This window comes from Scleropages formosus, chromosome 10 (genome assembly GCF_900964775.1).
Source record: "Scleropages formosus chromosome 10, fSclFor1.1, whole genome shotgun sequence".
In the NCBI taxonomy this organism is placed as follows: Eukaryota; Metazoa; Chordata; class Actinopteri; order Osteoglossiformes; family Osteoglossidae; genus Scleropages; species Scleropages formosus.
Window position 1 is genome coordinate 8,247,806 of NC_041815.1, and position 16,969 is coordinate 8,264,774.

Consider the following 16,969-nt stretch of genomic DNA (forward strand, 5'->3'; position numbering starts at 1 on the left):
ATAGTAAGAAAAACTATTTTAGTCAGAAAAACAGAAATGAACTACAATTATTTTACAACTTATTTCAAAACAGGTGTAACTCAACTTAGGATGAAAAATGATTAAAAGTTCTTACATTACATGTGGTTTATACCTAGTCTTCTTCAACCTGCACATTTCCATTCCCTTGACAGTATAATAGAATAATCATATTATTAATTTTTTTGTGAAACAAAACACTTGTAAGCACATTACAAATAAATGTCTTCTCTCATTAAATTCTGTATATATTGCATTTTTCTGAAGCAGTCTCTGTATTGCTTGTTTTCCTCTCTTGATTTCTGTAGTTGCTGATGTAAATTAGTTTAAATAATAAAAATAATAAAAATGTGCTATTGATAATTCTAAATAAAATGTTATGGTTTGTATGTAATGGTTTGGTTTAATGTTTACGTTGATTAAATTTATTGTTAAAAGTAAACTGCAGTTACGGTTCGCGTCTTGCAATGCATTTATTTCAGCAGATTCTCATTCAAACTTGAGAACTTGAGGATTTTGACTTAGTGCAATTTTCCTACCTCAGTTCTAATTTCAAAGAATTATATTACTATTATTATAATGTGTTTCAGTTCAGTAAATTGACAAAGACTGTAATATACTGCTTGTTAAAATAATTCTACATATTAAAGTAATACAGTATAATGTAACAATATAATAATAACAATATAATAATATTACTAATGACATCTGAAAGACTTTTTGTAAATAACATCCTCAAATGTCATTTTGAAAGTCCAAAAGTGAACTCTTCTCATTACCTTCAACAGTTTTAAGAAATATATTTTCAACACAAACTCCCTTGTTACAAATAGGCAGAAATTAGCAGATTCAGACATTTTGAAATACCCAGGTGTTATTTATACCTTCAGTGACCAATTATATTTGACCACAGACGTCAGCTTCCAATTTAATTGCTGTTAAAGTGATTAAGAATCCTGCACTATGTGTTTGTGTCTTAAGAGGCACCAGCTGCTGGTCATTTATTTCCACTTTCTAGAAAACACCCCATTCTCTCATTGGAGATATATGTTACAAGTAATGGCTTAGTAAGTTTATTCATAACTTGTGGTCACATGATACCTTGAATTTCAGTGTCCAGTCATGTTGTATTTCATTAAGATATGCATTTGTAATGGTTTCCCAGCTGAGCAGAGTGTTGATTTTTACATCAAAAGTTAGATCATTTGTTAAAAAGCTAAAAAGAGATTTCTTTCAGTTTCTGAGATCATTCAGGTTTATTTTTCCATTTTTTTTTCTGTTTTGTAGAGCAAAACATTTGCACTTATATGCTTTGGGAATGGCTATGGCAGTTATATGAGAAGCAATCATTTACAATTACATTTAATCATTTAGCAGATGCTTTTCTCCGAAGTGGTCTCATTGAAAATACAATTTGTGCATTACATTAGCAGAAAGATATACATAGATGCAGATGATTCCTAAGTACAGTCAGTTTGTTTCTTTCCACCAGGCATATGAACCAATGCTCATCACACGGGTAGTTGCATAAAACTTTATCCGAATATCGACGATTCCTAATCACTTTCCTAGTAATAATTTTAAATATAAATATAAATAAACCTGATAAACCTTTACACAACTACTCCTGTAATGTAAAGTAAATGTTTATATATATGATATCTAAACATTTATGTTACATTACAGGAGTAGCTCTGTAAAGGTTTATCCGGGCACGATCTTAAAGTTATAGTGCATGAACATTTACACCTTACATCATTTTAAGAGATACAGTATGATAGAGTTTATTCTGGAAACCAAAGAAATTAAAATTGCAGAAATTAAGATTGATATTCCATATATTTACTCCTGAATGGTCATAAAACTAATTCGGTCTTCAGTTTAAAGCATGCCATGTATTACAACTGCATGTTTTAATTGAGGGGGGTATGGTGGTGTGGCAGACTTGGCCAGGTCCTGCTTTCTGGTGGGTCTGGGGTTCGAGCCCTGCTTGGGGTGCCTTGTGACGGACTGGCGTCCTGCCCTGGGTGTGTCCCCTCCCCCTCCAGCCTTGTGTCCTGTGTTGCCGGGTTAGGCTCCTGCTTGCTGCGACCCCACTCGGGACAAGCGGCTTCAGACAGTGTGTGTGTTTCTATTTTAATTGACAGTTCTGTTGATGCCACCATAACAATACAAGAAAACACGAGTAATAAAACATATTCTCTGTACAGTATCTACTAAAACACTCTCTCACTCATTTTGTTTACTATATGTCCTGGTCAGAGCCATGGCAATTCACTAAAACAGATTTTCTAATTTACTTTAATACTTTTATTCATCCTTGTATTTAATTTTTGACATATTTAGTACATTATGTTTGCAGTTCAGTTAGTGTAACTGAGCAACTTTTCCACACCTCATTTTTTTCATGACTTGTTGCCGTATTTCTTTTGTCCTGATACCATAAATGATTGGATTGAAACAGGCAGGCACAAGTAAATATATAATACTAATTATGGCATGGCTGTTAGATGAGAGGTTGTTCTTTATTCTATATGAAAGGAATGCTGTTAAAAGAAAAATTATGCTTACAGTCATGACCATAATATGAGTAATACAAGTGCTTAGAGCTTTCGGACTAGATTTACCTGACTTAAATACGGAGACAAAAATTTTTATATAGGAGGCAATAATTAAAAGAAAATCAGTTGCTGGGATGCAGAAAATGGTAATCAGTCCTACAGCATTGTTGACATATATGGGGCCACAGGCCAGCGTGACCAGTGCCATGTGCTCACAGAAACAGTGGTCGATCTCATTGGACTGACAGTATTGCAGGGTGCCAGCCAGGCCTACTATTGCTAAAATCAAAATGATATTTCTCAGGGAAGGAATAATGACGAACTTCAGGAAAACAGAAAAGGTCATGTGTTCGTTGTAATGAAGTGGAGTGCAGATGGCAAAGTATCGATCCAGTGCCATCCACAGCAAAATGGTAGACTGGAAGGCACCAGCTATATGAACAAAGAACATCTGAACCAGGCAACCCAACAGAGATATATGGTTCCAGTTCAGCAGGAGACTGAAAAGCATGTTTGGAACAGCGAAGATTACGACACTTATGTCAACAAAGGACAAGACACATATCAGCAGACACATTGGAGAATGCAAAGCCTTGTGTGATACAATTATAAACATAAGCATAGAGTTTGAAGCAACAGATATTAAAAACATGAGGAGAAATGGGATGAAGAGCAGTTGTCTCCACTCTTTTGGTCCCGAGAAGCCAATCAGGATGAAGCTAGAGTAGGAGAAATTTCTGACTGCGTATTCTTGCATGTTTCCTCGTAGTTTAGCACTTTCAGTAGTACCTGGCTGCATTAAAAAAAAAAAAAAATCAGTTGCAAAATGTAAAATATGTGTTATAGTCTCTATTATACTATCCTTAGGGTTAGGGTTAAGGAAATGTTATGACTGTTCTGATACTGAAGCATTTAATGAAATTCATTTGGCTCCTTGGTTCAGTACTTACCACAAAACCGCCAAAAGAGAAGAAACAAATAAAAACGTAATATGCCAGCTGCAATAAAATATTTTAAGAGTACACAAAAAGGATTTTTTTTCAGAAATATTTTGGAAATATTTTTTCCCCTTTTTTTTAAAAGTGAGTCAACATCCATTTTTTTTATAGTAGGTTTTGCATTTTGTTTAGATCTGAATTTAGGCATCTTAAAAAATCCAATGAGGAAATTATACCCTAGACTGTAGATACCAGTCCATCTGATTCTGATTTCAAAATACCAGGATGGAAAACTGTGTGGCTCACCATCTCAGTATGTTCCTCAGGTTCATGTGTGCAGTGCTTATTAAGGTCAAGTCTCCCGCCTCTTAAATCTACCGTTCTGTATTCCCTTGATGGAGTGCTGCATGTCTGGATAAAGTTACTTTCTCAGATGTAAACAAGAGGAGAATTATCAAATCACAAATGACACCAAATCTGTAATATGTTGAGCCTCAACATAACTGTATAATAGAGTAAGTAAAATATATGTTAGACTCCAGTACATTAGTTCATCTGGTACAAAAGTTGCCTTAGAAAGTTTCATGGCTATGATATCTGGGGTGTACCTCAGTTAAAACTAAGAAACTCATTTTGTACTCAGTTAACAAGTCTGGTTAACAGTCAGATGGTTTCTTGTATTTTCATAGCCAAGTTTTTTTTTATATGTCAATATATGAAGTCAAACAAAATTGTTAAAAAAGTTTTTTTTTAATTGCTTTTGTAGAATCTCCAGCTGCAAGAAATTTATAAGCTTTGCAGAGCAAAAGTTGTGTTTTAAATTGTTCATAATGCTGCTGTTCATTTGCTAATCGCATGATAGATTCCGTTTTGGCTCTCAGCCCTTGCCTTCGTATACAGTACTGTGCAAAAGTTTTAGGCACTTGGGGAAAAAAGCTGTAAAGTGAGATTGCTATCACCACCCCCCCCCCCCCCCCCCCCCCCCCAAAGAGCCAACAATATGCAGAATAATTTAATTTAGATATGATCAGACATTGGTTTAAAACCCGCAATGGAACTTTGATTTAGGTAATTGTCATATAAATTTGTAACAATCCAGGTGCAAAACCTTGAGCTTACTATCACAGAAGAGGTAACTAGCGGAAAGAAAACTATTTTGACTCAGCATTATTAAAGATATTTATTTAGCTGCTTCCTTCATCTAAGATGACTATGTCAAGACTGCTGGGAATAATCTGCACGATAATTTTATGTGCAGTGTGGGAATTCAGCTAACACAAGATCAACATCATTCACACTCACTGTCAATCTAAAATGATAATATTAAAAGTTTTTTTCAGTTTACAGTTAATAAATGTTAACTGAATACATGACTTGAAGGATTTAAAGTAGTTTGGTTTGCTTGTGACTTGAATAGATTTCTTACCACACGTCTTCAATTAAAAGCAAAGCACTTGACCAAAATCCTACAAATAAAATAGCAGCTGTCAACACTGATAAAATTAAGTGCTTTAGACAAAACCATTGTGATCGAACAAAGGTTTGCAATAACAATGACAGTAATACACACACACACACACACATTTTCTGAACCGTTTGTCCAGGACAATGATCAAAGCTGATCAACAACACAGGGCTCATTGTAGCACTAGTATAGACACTCTGTATTTCACTGATCAACTTACATACAACCCATAGTTACAAACCACCTCCCGTAAAGCCTATTATATTACATTTATTCATTTGGCTGACATGTTTCTTCAAAGTAACTTACAATGTTATGGTCATAATTATTACATGCTTACAATCATTTATACATTTATACAGCTGGGTGATTTACTGGAGCAATTTTAGGGTAAGTAACTTGTTCAAGGGTAGTACAGTCAGAGATTGGGAGTGAACCTGCAACCTTTGGCTCCAAAGGCAGTAGCTCTAACCAATACCCTACCAGGTGCCCCATTATTAAAAATAATATATTAAAAATCGGTTTGTAATAAGAAACGGGCGTTATTTTGTGACATGCATCAAAACATTATACGTCTAAAGCAGTTTATCGGCTCATGGGCAGGGCACGTGAGCCCGAGGTAGGACAAAGACGTCCTTCTTTTCAGTCGGACCATGTTGCTGTTAACAGTGTGTCATGTGTTATTGTATTTGGCCTTAATTTTTTTGCTCTTACTCTTGTAACCATGGCACCAAAGCATAAATGTGTTGCAAGTGATGGTGATCCATCAAAGAAAAGGGAAATGATCACAACTGAAACTAAAGTGGAAATAATAAAGCAATCAGAAAAAGGTGAAATGCTGGCAAACACTGGAAAAGTGCTAGTTGGTTAATGATCGGGACGCTGTCTATCTCTGTCTTTTGCTCTCTCTCTGTTGTAAATACTCTAGTTAACATTTATTATTATCTCTTTCTACATCTCTCTCTATTATAAATACTGTAGTTACATTTATTATTATTATTATTATTATTATTGTTATTATTATGTCTGGGGGTGCGGTGGCGCAGTGGGTTGGACCACAGTCCTGCTCTCCGGTGGGTCTAGGGTTTGAGTCCCGCTTGGGGTGCCTTGCGACGGTCTGGCGTCCCGTCCTGGGTGTGTCCCCTCCCCCTCCGGCCTTACGCCCTGTGTTACCGGGTTAGGCTCCGGTTCCCTGTGACCCCGTATGGGACAAGCGGTTCTGAAAATGTGTGTGTATTATTATTATTATTATCCATCTAGTCATCCATTGTCAACAACCGCTTGTCCTGAGTGGGGTCATGGCGAGCTGGAGCCTAGCCCAGTAACACAGGGAGCAAGGCTGAGGGTGGGTGGGGACACACCCCGGGCAGGACGCCAGTCCATTGCAAGGCACCCCAAGCAGGACTCGAACCCCAGACCCACCACACAGCAGACACCGACCAAACCGGCTGCACCACCACACCCTCCCATTATTATTATTATTATTATTATTATTATTATTATTATTATTATTATTATTGTTATTATACTTGCATTAACCAAAGAAAAGACCAAATTGTTCCTTCTTCTATATCCGAGAAAATGTCAAGTGTAGTGGAAAGTTAAAAGGAAATTAGTTAGGGGAAATTAAAAGAAAGAAAGAAAGAAAAAAAGAAAGAAAGAAAGAAAGAAAGAAAGAAAGAAAGAAAGGCTCTCCTTTTATATTTTTTTAGTTGAAAAGTGAGAATGGAAATAAAATAAAGTTCATTTTAAAACATTTTAACAGATGAGATTACTTACTGTCATAGTCATAAGGAATCAAATTTGAATTGTTTTATAAAATTAAACCTTTATCTACTATCCATTAAAACTTTCTCCCCCTCTTTTGTAATACTTCTTAATACTTCTGATGATTGTCATTGCATTGTAAATTGTAATTACAAGGATTTTTTATTTTAACTTGATTTTTTAACTGAGTTCAATTATATCACTTTTTAATGTTGTGGTATGATTTTTTTCACACTTTACACACACACACACACACACACACACACACACACACACACACTGTCTTAGGCCGCTTGTCCTGAGGCGGGCTGCTGTCAGCCGGAGCCTGGTCCAGCGGCGCGGGGCGCGGAGCTGGGGGGTGCACACACCCAGGGCGGGGCGCCATTCCATTGCAGGGCACCCCAAGCAGGACTCGAACCCCAGACCCACTAGAGAGCAGGACCTGGCCAACTCTACTGCATCACCCCCACCACGCCCCTTCCACGCTTTACGATTTTTTTCATAACTTGTTGCCTTATTTCTTTTGTTCTGATACCATAAATAATAGGGTTAAAACAGCCAGGTACAAGCAAATATGTAATACTTATTGCAGTGCGACTATTAGGTGAAATGGTATTCTTTATCCTGTATGAAAGAAATGATGTTAAGGCAAAAAATAAACTCATACTTATGACAATAATATGAGTGATGCAGGTGCTCAGAGCTTTCTGGCTGGACTTGCCTGACTTGAAAACAGAGACAAATATTTTGACATATGAGGTGATAATTAAAATGAAGTCAACTGCTGGGATGCAGAAAGCTGTAATCAGTCCTACAGCATTGTTGACATATATGGGACCACAGGCCAGCGTGACCAGTGCCATGTGCTCACAATAACAGTGGTCAATCTCATTGGACTGACAGTATGGCAGGGTGCCAGCCAGGCCTACAACTGCTGAAATCAAAATTGTGTTCCTCAGCACAGGAACAATGAAAAACTTCAGGAAAGCAGAAAAAGCCATGTGTTCATTGTAATGAAGTGGAGTGCAGATGGCAAAGTATCGATCCAGTGCCATCCACAGCAAAATGGTAGACTGGAAGGCTCCAGCTATGTGAACAAAGAACATTTGAACCAGGCAACCCAACAGAGATATATGGTTCCAGTTGAGCAGAAGGCTTAAGAGCATGCTCGGAACGCAGAAGATCATAACACTGAGGTCAACAAAGGCCAACGCAGATATTAGCAGATACATTGGAGAATGTAAAGTCCTGTGTGATCCAATAACACACATAAGGGCAGAGTTTGCGGCGACAGATATGAAGAACATGAGGAAAAACGGGATGAAGAGAAGTTGCCTCCATTCTTTTGGTCCTGAGAAGCCAGTTAGGATGAAGTCTGTGTAGGAGTTATTTCTAACTGCATATTCCTGCATGTTGCTAGTCATTTGTGCAGTTAGCGAGACACCTAGGTAAGAAAGAGAGAGGGGAAAAAAAATCTCTTCTCTTCATTTAACATGTTTTGACAGCTAAGGTATTAAACACTTTCCTGTGAATTGCATATGTTACTGTGATTTTTAAAATCTTACACAGGATGTTCAGCAATTGGTATTTCAGCATTCACCCTGAAAAAAGGCTTAAAGGACCAGTAATAAAAAGCTACATTTTGAAAAATAGAAAAATGATTACTTATATTCTATATTAGCTAAATGCTACTGTGTAGTATATTTTGCATTTTCTTTCAAATCTGCATCAACAAAAGACTCAGTAAAGTGATTCAGATTGCTGGTTTCTCATTCTTGTCTCAAAATACCAAGAAGGAAAACTGTGTAGCTCACCTTCCAAAAGCACTCCTCAGATTCATATACTCAGTACTTCATGAAGCCTGGCCTCCTGCTGCTTAAATCCACCTTTTGCTATTCCCCTGCTGGAGATCTGGATGAAATTGTTTTTACAGAAATAAACAAGAACAATTCTCAAGGCTTAAATCAGAAAATATTTTAGCACTGGATTTCCTATAGGGGGACGGAAAAAAAAAATGTTTTTGGGCTGCTGGGCGCCTGTGCTTTCAACATATACATATAAAATCTGTTGCAATGTTATGAATTGACTTGAGGTTCTTTAATTCATGTATTTTAAAAGTGACATGTTTTATACTGAATAGAAACTAGCTTGGCAAAGAAAGTTTCCAGTGGTCAGATATTGCATGAAGTACTTTTGTGGCCTGATCCACTGCCTCTGCTGAGTCAGGAGTCCAACACTTGACGGAAACTGCTGTCTAGACTCAACAAGCTTGTTGAGACAGTAGGTTCTGTCTAAGCCATTCTAACTCAGTGGAGGCAGTGGCAGAGGTCAGTATGGGGAGGGATTTTTTGTCTATCATGACCAATGGCTCAAATCATCTCCAAGAAGTGATCACCATAAGCTTCTTTACCAACCAGATTTTTCTGTTACGGTGTATGAAGAGGCAATCCGACAGCTGTTCACCATTATGATGCCACTTGAGGGTCTGTTAGCATCTCATCGCAGTGAAGCAAAGAAATGCCTTGACTACTTTATGCTCATTGAACTTGTTTTGTTTTATTGTCTATTTTAATGGTAATTTGTAAATGTTGATGTGACAAATGTGCTGGTTCATGGGACAAGAGGACACTGACTCCAGCTGTCTGGATGCATCAGTTTGTTTTTAGGACTCTTAGGCTAAACAAGGTGCCAGGGAGAAAGGAATCAGAATTGTTCATGGTAATTAGGTTTACAAATTGGGATTCCATGTGTACAAGCACGGTAAGCAGACATGTAGGTGTAGATAGCAGACATATAGACGTAGGTGCTGGTGTGTGCACATGATGCTCCATTCAGTTTGTGTGAGTTTTGAATTCTTTATAGTGCATATGCATGTATTTGTGCATCCTACAACTGACTTCAGTATTTCTTTTTTATTGATTCATTTTTGTTGCACACCTTGTTATTACGTTATTAGTCAGCTGTCTAGATGCTGTGGGGTTAACTCAAACTCAATGCCAGAGCTCCCCCAGTGGAAGCTTTTATATTACATTTACATTTATTCACTTAGCAGACACTTTCCTCCAAAGCAACTGACAATGGATGCTGTGTAGTGTTACTAGCCCACACACCTTATTCACCAAAGTGACTGACACTGCTAGATACACTACCTACAATGAGTCACTCATCCATACATCAGTGAAACACACTCTCTTTCTCTCACTCACTCACTCACACACTATGGGGAAACCTGAACAGCATGTCTTTGTACTGTGGGAGGAAACAGGAGCACCCAGAGTAAACCCACACAGACATGGGGAGAACACGCAAACTCCAAACAGACTGAGCAGGGATTGAACCCACATTCTCTGCCACCACCGAGGCACTGTGAGACAGCAGAGCTACTCGCTGCGCCAGCGTGCTGCCCCTTCCACTTTTCGTTTACTTTCAAAACAGTATTCGAGGCCTCTCTCCCTTCAAAAGAAAAAATTCACTCTCCAGTCTGTCCATTTAAGGTCCTTACTCTTCTGAACTGACCACATCTGCTGCTCAGTGGGAGTGAGAGTGGGAGTTGGAGTTGGAGTGGGTCCCTGCCTGCCACACCCTACTTGTATAGAGCCTCAATGTTGCTAGACCGCTGTAGCCTGTTGTCCAAATGCACCCCCCTAGGAACTTGTACATCCTCACCGCTTCCACTTCTTTTGCGTTAATCCCCACTGAACACTGAATCTCTGTGAAATCCACCACAATCTCATGATATTTTTCAGTGTCCTGGTGTAGTTGCTTCCTTTTGCACTGCTAAAAAATCCTTTGCCAAGCTTCAGTATTCACCTTCTTATCTGTCTTTGATACTCCCATCTTTTGTGGTCTCGCCTGAGAACTTCTACAGATTACATAACTTAACAATGTACTCAAAGCCCAAGGTACAGAGGGTTAACAGGAAAGGAGCCAAGACTGTCCCTTGAGGGGCCCTGTGCTGCTCAGAGCTCTGTCTAACACTCAGAAGTACAGTCAAACAACCTGTTGTCAAGCAATCTATAATCTAGGACACAATAGGTGTATGTACTTGGACTAACCAAAGTCCTCTCCCAACAGCTCAGGCTGTGTTGTGTTGAACATGTCCTCAGAGTGCTGCCTGCCATGTCCAAGTGGGAGTAGGCCCTATTCAGCAGGCCGATGACAACTTTGTCCACTCGTCTAACCGAGGGACAGCCAGTAACGTAGTGGTTAGAGCTACTGCCTTTGGATCCAAAGGCTGTATGTTTGATCCCCACCTACAGTTGTAGAACCCCTGAGCAAAGTACTTCCCTAAATTGCACTAATAAAATTACCTAGCTGTAGAAACGGGTAAATAATTGTAACCTTAACTTTGTAAGGTGCTTTGGAGAACATCATCAGATAAATGAATAAATGTACAATGATTCAACTGTACCCTTGATAGGCACACTGAGGAAAGTCCAGCACTGCCCTGACCAAGGGATTGAAGAGTGCCAATACCAGCCTTTCTGCTTTCTTCAGGATTTTTGAGGTTAGATAAACAGGCTGATAGTCATTAGTTAGTATTTTTCTGCTGTATGATAATATTAGCTAGGTTTCGTGAAGTTCCTGCACCAGTATAGTGTTTAGCAGCATAACTATGTGTTCATAATTCACAAATGGTTAACAGGGTCTTACATGTTCTTATTTTATTATTATTCCAAAAACAATATCAAGCCAAGTCGAATAGGTTTTTACTGTCATTCCTGTATATAGCTCGTATACAGTTGAATGAAATGTCGTTTCTCCGGGACCATGGTGTGATACAGAACAGTACACAGGACTACATAAAGTGCAGATACACAAGCATGTGAGATGAGTGCAGGAAAATAAATATACAGAGCAGAACAGTGGATACACAGGACAATAAATATACAGGACAATAAATTAAGTCAACATGTCAATATGAAGGAGATAACCAAACTCCAGAGATTCCAACATGGTTTAATTTTGAAAAAATAACTCTTCATACTTAGCTGCAGACTTAAAGTTTAATGTCTGAATGAGAAAAAAATTGCCCCCCGTATCTGGAAATTTGCAGCCACTTGAAATAAAGGATAAAACAAAATATTCAGTGGTAATGACTGGAGATGAATGTACATGTATACTGAATAAAATAGAACTAAAACTTCAACAGGATCACATATTTATACTTGTAGAGTTGTACTGTATATTGCTTTAATGAGAAATAACACTTTTAAACATTTTTATTTCTTTTTTGTGCTATGCAGAAATAGCTTTAAAAATAAAAGTTGGAGCAACACACTCCTTTCAGTTTTCAGTAGGTATGTCATGTTCATATTGAATTTACATATCAATTCCTTTTAGAAGCAAGCCATCTAATATATATCCACTACACATGCATGCCTTTTTCCCCACCACTGATACTTTTTAAATTATACATAAAGTTTTTCATTTAGTGAGATGGGGTAATTTTTCCACATTTCAGTGCTTTCATCATGTGTAGCCTTATTTCTTTTGTCCTGATGCCATAAATAACAGGGTTGAAACAGCCAGGAATGAGCAAATACATTGTACTTATTACAGCACGGATATTTGATGAAAAATTGCTGCTTCCTCTGTATGAAAGGTATGATGTTAGGACAAAAATTAAACTCACGGTTATTACCATAATATGAGTGATACAGGTACTGAGAGCTTTTTGGCTAGACTTCCCTGACCTGAAAACAGAGACAAATATTTTTATGTAGGAGGCAGTTACTAAAAGAAAATCAACTGCCGGGACACAAAAAGTACCAGCCAGTCCAAGGATGTTGTTGATTCGTATGGAGCCACAGGCCAGTGTGACCAGTGCCATGTGTTCACAGAAACAGTGATCGATCTCATTGGACTGGCAGTACGACAGGGATCCAGCAAGGCTTATGACTGCTAGGACAAAAATGACATTTCTCAGCACAGGAACTAGGACAAATTTTAGGAAGGCAGAGCAGCTCATGTGTTCATTGTAACGAAGCGGTGCACAGATGGCAAAGTATCGATCCAGTGCCATCCACATGAAAATAGTGGACTGGAGGCCACCACCTGCATGAACAAAGAACATCTGAACCAAGCAACCCAATAGAGATATATGGTTCCAGTTTAGTAAGAGACTGAAAAGCATATGTGGAACACAGCAGATTATTATAGTAAGGTCAACAAAGGACATTGCACATATCAGCAGACACATGGGAGAATGCAAAACCCTGTTTGATAGGATTATAGACATAAGAATGATGTTTGTAATGACTGATATTACAAAGATGATAAAAAATGGGATGAAGAGAAGTTGCCTCCACTCTCTGGGTCCAGAGAAACCAATCAGGATGAAGTCTGTGTAAGAGAGATTTCTGACTGTGTATTCCTGCATGTTGCTGGACATTTGAGACACCTGTATGAAAAGATAAATGTAGACATACAATAAGAAACATTGAATTTCAAGGTATCAGGCACATTTCATTATTAGGAAAAGATGTCACGCTGCTATTTATTTTAAAATATAGGGGCAACATTTTAAAAAAAAAAATGTTGTTCCTATAGTTTGTATTATTTTGGCAAATAAAGAAATTTTCATTATAGGCGTTTATATTTTATAAAATTTTAAAATACTTTAACTAAAAATAACTGCAGAAAGTATTTCAGGCTGTAGGCTCAGTGTACCTCATTTCTTTTTGAGAAAGCCCATTCCACATCCGGAACACAAACTCGATACTACAATGAGGGTAGCCTTCCACTGCTTAAATCCACCTTTCTTTATTTCCCTGATGGATTGCAGATCATCGGGATAAAGTAATTTTTGCAGAAGTAAACAAGAGTCCTATTCTCCAGGTCCAAATCAGACCAAACCTATAACCCAAAGAGCTGCAGGATATCCAAAGGGAATAAGAAAAAATGTCTCTGTTGTATTGCAGTGCATAGGAATATTTGCAGCATCTCTCACTGTTTAATTTTACACTTTATCTGTTTAAAAAAGAAGAAAAAAGTTATCTACATACATAACTTATATGTTTGGAAGCAGTTGTTTTCATTTGCCTTAGCTATCAGAATGTAACCATATAATAGAGAAGTATTTATTTATTGTTTTAAATAATTTTTTTATTTCACCCTTTTATTAGTTGTGTCTCTCTTCCTACTAAAGAAAATTTTTGTTGCATTTCTTAGATGTATAAAATTATAACATTTATTTTATTGAACTTTGGATAATATTTGCAGTCAAGACTGAGGAAACTCCATCCATTCATCTATCCACATATTGACAACTTGTCCCATGCAGGGTAGTGGTAGTTTGCAGTCTGTGCCCGAAGCGCAGGGCATGAGACACGGTACACACTGGGTAGAACCCCAGTCCAACACACTGCAATCACAGGGTCATGCTAAAGGCCAATTTTTCTCACCAGCTCACATGAAACACAACTTTGGTAGCTAGAGGAAAGCATCCAGAGGAAAACCATGCAAACACAGGGAAAACAAACCTCAAAAAAACAGACTGAGCGAGTTTTGGGCTCAGATCCAAACTCACAGCCCTGGAGCTGTGAGGCACCACCGTTACCTGATGCATCATTGTGCTGTCTGCCTGGCAAAACTAATCAAATAAAAATAATCAGCATGAATAATCGTAACTATTGAGTAAATGAGGGATATGAATAATAATAAAAAGAAGTCAGGTGATTCCACACAAATGTAGTCTTTGGAACAATTACACAGATAACATCCTTTCATGGTTAAGGTAAGGCATGGGGTGGATAAGTGCTTCAGAGTTAAATTCAACCCAATGGCAACAACTTAAGTGGTTTTCATGGTAAAGAAGATATCAGAAGGGGTTACCAGCTGATTTCATAACCATTCTTGATTGGGTTATGGACAATGCTGGGAGAACATGGAAAAGCCACAAACCCTGAGTTGGATTCAAACCTATATCTAAACAAGCAGCTCAGCTTTACCCATTGTGCCATGCCATATTTCAGCTTGTGTTTAAAAAAAAAGTTTGAAGTTAAAACACACACACTAGCTAAATCACTTGTCTCAAGCGAGGTTGTGGCAAACTGGAGCCTAACCCAGCAACACAGGGCACAAGACTGGAGGGGGAGGGGAAACACTCAGGATGGGACGCCAGTCCATCACAAGGCACTCCAAGCAGGACTTGAACCCCAGACCCACCAGCGAGCAGGACCTGGTCCAAGCCTGCTGTGCCACCACACCCCCCTGAAATTAACATATCATTAGAAAAAGTTATATAGCTATGGCATCTACAAAATGATTTCACAGGCCTGAATGATTCTTTCACACAGTAAAATGTTCCTCCTCGTGGCTCTGTTATAATGTGGGGTGTAATCCTAACATGGATTAGGTGATGATCACCTCACAGGGAGAGGTAAGTAAATATTAAATAAAATAAATATTAAATAAAAGTAAATAAATATTAAACAATTCTGAGTGATAAATACATTCTGTGGTGGAATATTTATGATTTCAGTGCTTCTGTGATCTTCTAGAATGATGCCACAGTGCATGGGTAATCAAGGAATGGTTGAAAGAGTCTAACAACAATGTGAACCGCATACTGTGCTCCCAATCAAAAGATCTTAGCCCAGCTCAGTTATGAAGGGAAATTCTGGAGAGGTGCCTGAGAAAACATTTTCCACAACCAGAAAATTACAGTGACATATATTGGTGAATAGTGGATCCCTTCAATACATTTTTGGATGCTTAGAATCTGTGTGAAGGCACATTAAAGCTGTTAATTTTATCGCTTGGAGTAACTGAAATGCAGCACTATTAAACTTCTGAAATGGGCTTAATGTTGAATCCTGTTTTTTTTATTGCTACTTCTGCTCATTGGAGGTTCTGAGAAGACCTCCACAAAGTGCAGATGAAGAATCTAGGCCCTCAAGATAGACTGGTGGACAAAGAATTGTTCCTCACCCCACGAGGTTCACCTTGTTGGAATAGATGTACGATTCTCCCAGTGCCAAATAAGATTAAGACTGTAAATCTACGCAACAAACAGTTCTGGTGGCTAAGATTAATGGAGAATATCGAGTCAGTCATGGCTTCCTACAAAGTATGTGCACATTCCAAGGTTCCATAGCAAAAGGAAAGGAAAGTGACCGGAGCATTTGCCAATACCCACCTAACTTTAGTCCCACAGTCTCTGTAATTTCTCATAGACCTGTCAATTTGGAAAGTAACACTGCAACACTGATGGTCATAGGCCGATTCTCGAAGGGTTGTCGTCTCATTCCTTATAGCGGTTTCCCACGTCCCTGGAGACAGCAGAGATGCTTTTGTCAGAATGTCAAAGTTTTTGGTCTACCAGAGGACAGGGTCAGACAGGGGACATCAGTTGACATCCAGGGTTTGGCAAGCCTTCTGGGACCGATTATTTTGCCCTTGTATTATCAGCACAAGGCTTGTGCGCAAGTGGACCAACTGAATTAAAAAAAAAATGGACAGTGTCTTCACAGCTATTGTAGCCAAAATCATCATGATTGGTGCTACTTCCTCCTCAAGTCAGAATATTTGCTGAACTCCTAACTCCTTACTCCACTCCTGCATGAACTTCCCCCATTTTCAGTGTCTTTTAGATTAGGTCATTCCTCTGAAACCCAGGTTTCAGTCATTATTAACATGAAACATAAAGATAACAGTTCCTTCAAGAGAGCTTAATCCACATTATTTAGGGTCTTTCAAGACACTCAGACACATTGCACTGGTGTTTCATTGTTTGCAGCTGCCTCATCAGTACAGGTGGTCGTTGATTTATGTGACTTACAATGACCTGTACATCAGCTGGCTGTGCTGCTGTGATACTAGATATAAAAAAAAGAAAAAAAATTCTAAACTACTGGATATATATATAGACTTTTTATATACATCAGTTATGTTCACACACACACACACGCACACACTTCCTGAACCGCTTGTCCCATACGGGGTCGCGGGGAACCGGAGCCTAACCCGGAAACTCAGGGCGTAAGGCTGGAGGGGGAGGGGACACACCCAGGACAGGGCGCCAGTCCACCGCAAGGCACCCGAAGTGGGACTCAACCCCAGCCATTCCAGAGAGCAGGACCCGGTCCAACCCACTGTGCCACTGTACCACCCCGCCCCCGTGCCCCCCTCAGTTATGTTCAGTCTATATCTATTCTGTATGTTAGCAATTTTTCTCTCTAGACAGAGTCTCTCTCTCTCACACACACACACACACA

The 16,969-nt window shown here is 38.7% G+C and overlaps 3 protein-coding genes across 3 annotated transcripts; all 3 read right to left on the reverse strand.

The window, feature by feature from the left end:
• Positions 1–2,385: 2,385 nt before the first annotated feature.
• LOC108933449 (olfactory receptor 52E8-like) lies at positions 2,386–3,345 on the reverse strand. The gene has a single exon (XM_018750534.2). It carries the CDS (start codon positions 3,334–3,336, stop codon positions 2,386–2,388), a length of 951 nt encoding a protein of 316 aa, XP_018606050.1. The 5' UTR covers positions 3,337–3,345.
• A 3,610-nt stretch (positions 3,346–6,955) lies between these two features.
• Positions 6,956–8,173, reverse strand: LOC114911683 (olfactory receptor 52K1-like). Its single transcript, XM_029255815.1, has 2 exons — positions 7,236–8,173; positions 6,956–6,983 (listed from the first exon to the last, which is right to left on the reverse strand). The coding sequence occupies exons 1-2, from the start codon at positions 8,171–8,173 to the stop codon at positions 6,956–6,958; spliced, it is 966 nt and encodes a 321-aa protein (XP_029111648.1).
• A 4,007-nt stretch (positions 8,174–12,180) lies between these two features.
• Positions 12,181–15,914, reverse strand: LOC108934865 (putative olfactory receptor 52P1). Its single transcript, XM_018753034.1, has 2 exons — positions 15,892–15,914; positions 12,181–13,152 (listed from the first exon to the last, which is right to left on the reverse strand). Exon 2 carries the CDS (start codon positions 13,141–13,143, stop codon positions 12,181–12,183), a length of 963 nt encoding a protein of 320 aa, XP_018608550.1. The 5' UTR covers positions 13,144–13,152; positions 15,892–15,914.
• Positions 15,915–16,969: the final 1,055 nt, after the last annotated feature.